Source organism: Paralichthys olivaceus, chromosome 1, assembly GCF_024713975.1.
Source record: "Paralichthys olivaceus isolate ysfri-2021 chromosome 1, ASM2471397v2, whole genome shotgun sequence".
Classification (NCBI taxonomy): Eukaryota; Metazoa; Chordata; class Actinopteri; order Pleuronectiformes; family Paralichthyidae; genus Paralichthys; species Paralichthys olivaceus.
In genome coordinates, this window is record NC_091093.1 from 21,431,950 (window position 1) to 21,439,954 (window position 8,005).

General features: G+C 40.9%; 1 protein-coding gene across 1 annotated transcript; it reads left to right on the forward strand.

Annotated features, from left to right (window-relative positions):
* The first annotated feature begins 5,663 nt into the window (after positions 1-5,663).
* Positions 5,664-7,614, forward strand: LOC109624741 (BTB/POZ domain-containing protein KCTD12-like). Its single transcript, XM_020079617.2, has one exon. It carries the CDS (start codon positions 5,981-5,983, stop codon positions 6,758-6,760), a length of 780 nt encoding a protein of 259 aa, XP_019935176.2. The 5' UTR covers positions 5,664-5,980; the 3' UTR covers positions 6,761-7,614.
* Positions 7,615-8,005: the final 391 nt, after the last annotated feature.

Below are 8,005 nucleotides of genomic sequence, written 5' to 3' on the forward strand. Positions count from 1 at the left end.
AGTATCACAATCAGTCCCCTGGCTGAGTCTGAGCCAGAGGATCCATTAGTGCTGATTGAGGAGCACAAGGGTGCAGATTTAACCCTGAGAGAAGGTGACAGGAGCACGTACACACACGCACACAATAAAAGCACAAGTGAAACTAGAGCCCCAAGCGACGATGTTGCAGGCATGTAAAGACACACACCAGCACATTGTCATGATATTGTCCACAATTTCACAAAATACAAGTCCAGACTTACAATTTTTTTTATTCACGATTCAAACACGGAAGCAGCCGGGAGGCGGGTTCATCCTCCACCCAGTACGATGGAGCCACAATAGCTAAATCCCACTGATACACACATTCAACAAATTGTGAGTCAGCCTCAGCTGTCAATCATGACATACGTTTTTAATTCCATTCTTATAGCATCAAATAACTAATTAAAACCACACTCACTGAGAAGACGAACACTTTTTACCCAAAATGACAGAAACCGTATATGAGACACACTTATTTGTCTGTATTTGTTAGTTTGGCCCATGTTTCATCTGTTAAAGGTACAGTGTGTAGAATTTAGTGACATCTAGTTTTGAAATTTCATGTTGCAGATGAACACCCCTCACCTCACCCTCTCCTTCCAAACATGAAAAAGAACCTGTGGTAGCCTTTAATTGTCATAAAAACTCAAAAGGTGTTTAGTTTGTCCAGTCTGGACTAATGTAAAAAACATGGCTGCCTCCATAGAGAGGGTCCCCTCAATGTAAATATAAAGTATTTGAATATAAAGTATTTAAATATAAAGGGCCTTTTCTGGGGTAAAGAAAACTACAATTCATACAATATAGATGAAACAAACTATTGAAAACATTCTGAGGATTATTTTACATTAAATTTCTGCCAGTTCTCTTTCACTTAAATCTTACACACTGGACCTTTAACACAGAGGAGTCTGGATGTATAGTATATACTCCAGCCAGCCACTAGGTGGTGATTGAGACACTTTGGGGAGCGCTCATTTTGTCCATCTTTGTGCGAGTCACATGTACTAAAGTGCATTTGAGTGGTGCTTAGCTTCAAAACGAAAGTGAACAAATTTACAACTGAAAAAAGTGAATCCCTTAAAGGCAGCTAACAGCAGAAACACACAGCTGAGCATTTAGCAGATAAACACAATTCATATTACACATAGAAACATACAGCCAATGTAATAAATGAATGTATGGAATAATTAGGCCAAAGACAAACAACTGATGATGTTACTGTTGTCTGAGGAACATGTAAACACTTTCAAAGCTTGTTTCCACTGCCCTCAAGTGGCCAATAAAATCAGTTTTTGCAGGTTTAAAGAGAAAATTCACAACCCACAAAGAATTACGTTGTACACGTGTAGAATGATATAACTGTCACTCATCACTTGTGGGTGATGAGTGACAGTTATATATATGTTAAGGGGTCAAGGCTGAAAATGAGAGGTTTGAAAACTTACAGGCGGGGTTGATAAGTATTATTCACTATAGATTCTCTGGTTAACTGTACACTGTGATCTCATGGGAGTTTGTAATGTGTCGCACTGTTAGTGACTCATTAGGGAAATTGAACAGTGGTAAACAGGCACCTCGTGTTTCATTGTATAATATTGGAGTGCTCCAGTAAGAAGCCTTGTGGAAATAGCGGGTAAATCTATTGTCACATGTTCTGTGCAGTCTCCTGTCATCATATCTCTGTATAAACATCAAGCTCTGTTCTGCTCTAGTTCTACAGCCTCCAGATTCCTCCTCCTGTCTTTGAGTTCATTCAGAGCAGGGGAGGCACGTAAAGGGCGAGGAAAAGAGAGTGAATAAGGGAGATAAGAGAAGGTTTCAGTGTTTCGTCTCTCTCAGAGTGTCGGACAGCAGCAGGGGGAGGATCACTGGAGAGGAACCGAGCGAGGGTGAGAGAGGGGAGACAGCACATGGATGAAGGCCCGAGTGATGTAGAGAGCTGAGGGGGGGGGGGTCACACTCCAGTACACTGCAGATTGACAGTGTTCGGCTGGGTTGTCACATCAGGAGGATGTCTTAAGTCACAAGCAGGAGGTCACATGACTGCTCGGAGTGAGGTACAGAACACACACACACACACACACACACACACACACACACACACACACACACACACACACACACACACACACACACACACACACACACACACACACACACAGAGATGTCAGAACAGCTGAAGAACGTAGTCCCAGCAGTCTGACAGTGCTTCAAGCACAATCAACATTTTCAACAAGCCTTGACGTGTGGGAGGAGTTGGGGGTTAAAGACACATTTACAGCTGCAATCAATTATAGTAAGAGATTAATCATATTATTGCTCTTGGGAAACAACAAATACATATTTTTCTTCTTCATAGGATTCGGTATTAGAAACTTAGAAATATACAGCAGAATTATAAAATGTGATACCGTGTAATATCTTTTTTGGTTATTTTTCAATGGATTGAAGATGTTTCTGTGATTTTTTTTTTGCTAATTATTTCTGTTGTTCTTTGTGTTTTTATAATTACAGATCAGATCAAGTTTTTTTTTTCTCATATCCAAAGGGACATTGAGTAAACATCTTGTGTGTATCAGTCTAGCTGTCTTGTTGCAAGGTAGGTGAAGCAGATGAGCTGAAACTTTATTTAAATAGCACAATTCAAAGAAATCAAATGCAATTCAAAATCCTTTGCCGGTTATTTACAAAATATAGTCTGGACTATTTACTGTTGCTAATCCTGTATCTAAATACAAACTCTGCTTCTGGTTTGTTTTCTTCTTTTCAACTGAACTTACCTCTTACCTTAACTTCATCCATCTGAGTCTCACTAAGTTGTCACTTATTTCAACTTGGAACATATTGAGATAAAGAGTAAATCAACGTCTTTACACCACAACATATAAAACGCCTAAACTCCAGATTTTACATCACAACAAAAACTAGGATGCCTTGTGTCAGGGTCAACAACACTAATTGGAAACATGAAGTAACTGTAAAAATAAAATTGAAGGGAGGCGTCTCAGAAGGGACGACCGTCCGAGACAATGACATGAAAAACCTTTTACACTTGATCTGTAAATGAGCCGCCACACTTCTTCTAGTAGCTTTGATTCTCTGGAGGAGATGATTGGAGAGCTAAACTTTACAACTTCCTATATCCAATTACCACACATCAGACTGTGGGCAAGATGGTAACCTTTAACAGCAATGACACAGACATGACACAGAGAGGACGCCAACACTGGTGTTATGTGCAGACAGAAAGAATGAGAGAGAGAGAGAGGGACTTGACCATTTATTTCTTTACAGCAAAACAAGGAGAGCATGTTTTTCAGTTTTAATAACATGGAAACAGGAACACAACAAACATATTATGACAAACATGTCATGATGATAATGATAATAATAATTTTAAAGAAAAAACATCAGTTGTCTTTAAGCTTGAATCATAAAAAGGTTTAACATGGTTTAGTACAGTAGTTTTAGTATTACATTAAAAATGTATGTTAACAATTACACAAGGAATACGACCTGCTTCTTCAGTTACTGTCCACTAGATGTCGCTCTAATCCAATGGTTTAAACTCTCCAGTGGGAAAAACTGTGAAACATTTAAGAGGAACTTCAGTTGTCAAATGAGTAACAACTTTATGTGCTTTCATTTACAAAAAGCGGACATGGTGTAATAAGCACCATGACTCATAATAATAATAATAATTCACTGTGGGGGAGGTTGAGATGTGCTCAACACAAAAACAAGTCCCGATAGATCTGGATTACTTAACAACTCTTCTGCACCTGGTCTGGTCACTGAATCAGACAAATGTTAATTTACATGAGCAGCTTTAAGTCCACAAAGCAGACTAAACTAAAATGTTGGTTTTTCTGTGATCAAATCTGTTTTCTGCTTCGTTTGAGCTCATTTAAATTCTGATTATTTTATACCAACATTTCAAATCAAATATCCAGATGTTTGAAATGACTTTCACTTTGAGCACATTGTATCATACCCTTGAATCAGCACAGACATAATCATGTTTAATGTACAACTGTATGAACAGCAATTTCACTACAACACCACTCTGACTGGTGTTGATTACTTCCTGTATCATAATGATCCACTTTGTTTGTGAGCTGCAGCTGTGTCGCTAAATGTTTATGTTCTCTCAAAGCTAGTTTGTTTGTGAGCAGATGGATTCAGATGGATCTTAATCAGCAGTTGCTCTTTTGGACGCTCTTTGTGAATCAAGCTAAATTCAACATGAGATAACGGGACAATGTGACATCCTGTGCTGCGGTGATGAGCAGTGATGTCAGCGGTGTGTGTGGTGAAATATGAATTCAGCCCCCGCTGCCCTTCAAGACCAGTTCCAAGAGCTGTTTGGTGTTAATGTGAAATCGATACTGGGTTGAGACTTATTGTGTCTGAGGAGGAGTGAGGCCTCTTTACGATTTTGGAGACAGCACAGATCAGTCAGAGCGACTTTATCTATCCTTTAAAGGTGCTTCATTCTTATTTTAGTGCAGGGGTGAGACCCCGGGCAAACACTACCTCTCCTCTCTGCTGAATCCAAACTCTGAATTTGATTGTTCCTGTCGAACACAGAGCAGCTTTGCCTCAAACTAAGTCCTCAAACTCTCAACCTAAACACAGGACGCCTGAGGTTAATTCTGATTCCTGCAAGGCCCAAAAGACAAAAAGAACAAAAATGTCTCGACGGGCAAATATGACAACTAATGTCACAGACCCTTTCCCTCTGACCTTTGACCATGCAGCCTAACTGCCTGAGTTCTGAAATAAAACCACAGCCAGCAAATATTTTAGCAACACTTTAATTAGAATGCACATATCAACTCATGAATAACGCATGCAGCACAAAAGGTAACAAGTGATCAATAAATCTAAAGTCAAACCACAAAACCATAATAACGCTATTTGTGGACAAAAGATTATTTTCTAACGTTGCTTACAGCTTTGACCTAGCAAGTAGCCTCGTACTGGAGACACAACATGACAATTGTATAGCTGCATAGGGATTTTTGGCTGCAATACCACTAATGGCCACAGAATAAAAATTTGCTGTAAGGCTGAGCAGTGTTCCAGCGTCCAGTTCTTTTAAAATACATCTACGGTCTCCTGCAGGCTCCGTCTCTTACTCCACTGACCTTTTCCCCCCATTTACAAAGATTTGTCCAGGTTTCAGCCAAAACTTGCATTTAGCTGCACATTGTCTCAACTCAGCTACAAACTGTGCCCCCGTCTGGTCCGGTTCAATGTTTCCCCCAATGTGACCCTGACCCACCGCCACTGTCTCGTTTCATCTTTGAGTTTCAGCATTTCCATTTCAGCCTTTGCTTTTTAAATTTCAAATTGTCCATCATCACTTTACTTTTTTTTACTTTTCTTAACATTTTACATTCTAAACTTGCTTTTTAACTTCAATTACAGCTTTAATATCACGTCAAAGAACTATGGCCACATAATCTACACTTTTGAGAATAAAGTCACAATATTACGAAAAAAAAGTTGTGATTTTTTTCTCATTGAAGCGCAACTTCATTCTCCTAATGATTGTGACTTTGGATTACAACTATATTCTCATAACATTCCAACTTTATTCTTGTAATATTGTTATAACTCTGCCATCGATTATTCCTTCCGAGTAAATTAGGATGTATATATATATATATATATATATTTACATTTGAGCTCTTTTGAATCTGTTTGACCTTTAATTTAAATTATGACTGAAATGTTCTTCCATACTTTACTTTAGTTTTAAAGTATGAAGTTGAGGTTTCCATTGAACAGTTAAACTGTGTGTAGTCCGTCCTTCTCCTCCTCCCACTCAGCCTGGGCGATATAAACACGACAGCACCGTGAGGACGAAACTCCCCAAACTGTGCGTCCTCGTTAGGGAGCCTACAGACACACCGCTGGGATTAAACAGTGATAAGACCGAGAGATCATGGCTCACACTTTACCTTTCCCGGAGATAGTGGAGCTGAACGTGGGCGGGCAGGTGTATGTGACCCGGCTGGAGACTCTCACCGCGGCGCCCAACTCTCTGCTCTGGGCCAAGTTCACCAGCAGCTCCCCGGGCGAGCTGCCCAAAGACAGCAAGGGCCGCTTCTTCATCGACCGGGACGGCTTTCTGTTCCGGTACATCTTGGATTACTTGCGGGACTCGGAGCTCTCCCTGCCCGAGTTTTTCAAAGAGCGGAGGCGGCTGCAGAAGGAAGCGGACTTCTTCCAGCTGCCGGAGCTGTCCCGGCTCCTGGCGGCCGGTAAAGACGGCTCGTACACGGAGGACAGCGGAGAGCCGGAGGAGGCTGAGCTCAGTAGCCCGGTCACCTCCTCCTCCGATAGGACGCCGCGCTCCCCCGGGGCCGACTCCGGATACATCACCGTCGGGTACAGAGGCAGCTACACCATCGGCAGAGACATCCAGGCGGACGCCAAGTTCCGCAGGGTGGCCAGAATAACCGTGTGCAGTAAGATATCTCTGGCCAAAGAGGTGTTTGGAGAGACCCTGAACGAGAGCCGGGACCCGGACCGACCCCCGGACAAATACACCTCCAGGTACTACCTGAAGTACAACTTTCTGGAGCAGGCGTTCGACCGGCTGGCCGAGGCTGGCTTCCACATGGTGGCCTGCAACTCCACCGGGACCTGCTCCTATGGCAGCAATGACCCGGGGGAAGACAAACTGTGGACCAGCTACACTGAATATGTTTTCAGCCGGTGAACTGAGCAAAAGGATATTAAACTGGTGTCATCTACCATCAACAGTAGATTTTACATGAATTAGTCCATAACAACACAAACTGACAGATTCAGTCTCTTCTGGTTTTGTACACAGGAAAAAGTTTCCCAACTTAAGAACATACTTCTGTGGTAACACACAAGTAAACTATGTTTGTTTAAAGTAAAACAAACATACAAACACACATTTTTTAGTTGAAAAAAACTTGTGTGTTACCAATTTAAGTCATATTTTTGAGTTGGTAAAACAATTAGTCAGTCAACTGTGGGCTCATGTTGCAGCCAGACTTCACTTTTCTGCCATTTACTCTCTCTCTCTGTAAAAAGACTTTCTCCGAATCCAAATATAAATCTCATTGAGTAGTGAGAAGAAAAACGTGACGTCGTTGATTTGTCGCTAGATCATTATTATGGGTTTATGGCCTCGTATCCTTCATGGCTTTCACAGACTCTGCTCTCTTCCATGTAAAAGATGGTTTCTGTTGATCCTCACTGAGCTCTGTGTACATTGTCACATTATTGTGAGGCTGCAGATGTTCTGAACACATTATCCAGATCACACACGTTCTATACATAGCATTCATTTTGGCCCGCAGCTCCTTCTATCCTCCTCATAACGCTCAAGTCTTTCATTTGTAGGAGCTGATGCATAGGAACGACATTACAATGATATATTTTTTATATATTTTCTTGCTTCACTTGAATATCGACCTCACATCATCATTGCTTTTAAGATTTTACGATGGGACTTTGTGTCATCTATGAGCTGTTGCCGTTTCTTTTTTTTTTCTTAAACTATAAAGCTACAGTAAATAAAGTGTGACATGTGTAACACTATCCACCTCATTGTCGCCTTGAGTTCAGTTCAACTTTTTAAGATCTATGTCTTTTCCAAATACACTGACACTTCTTTTCTCACAAGTTAGCATAGAAAATGAATTTGGGGATATTTAATTGAGACATTCAGATGTTTACAAGGCTCAAGCATCAGCTGCACTTGACCTCAACCAAGGATCCTTATATTGGCGTGCACTCATTAGCGATCAAATCTTACTTCTATACCGCTCCACCAAATAACTTAAGTACAGGATATAATGCCACCAAAATGACTTTAATAAGAATTTGACCCCCGAACGAAGTCACATTATTTAGTTTCTGACTTTAAAGGGAGAGATGATGTTATAAATGTCTCGAGGAGGAGCAGCATAAACTTTGCACAACAGCTACA

What these genes read in the sequence shown, in the direction of transcription:
- LOC109624741 (XM_020079617.2), top strand. Translation starts at nt 5,981, where the DNA reads ATGGCTCACACTTTACCTTTCCCGGAGATAGTGGAGCTGAACGTGGGC.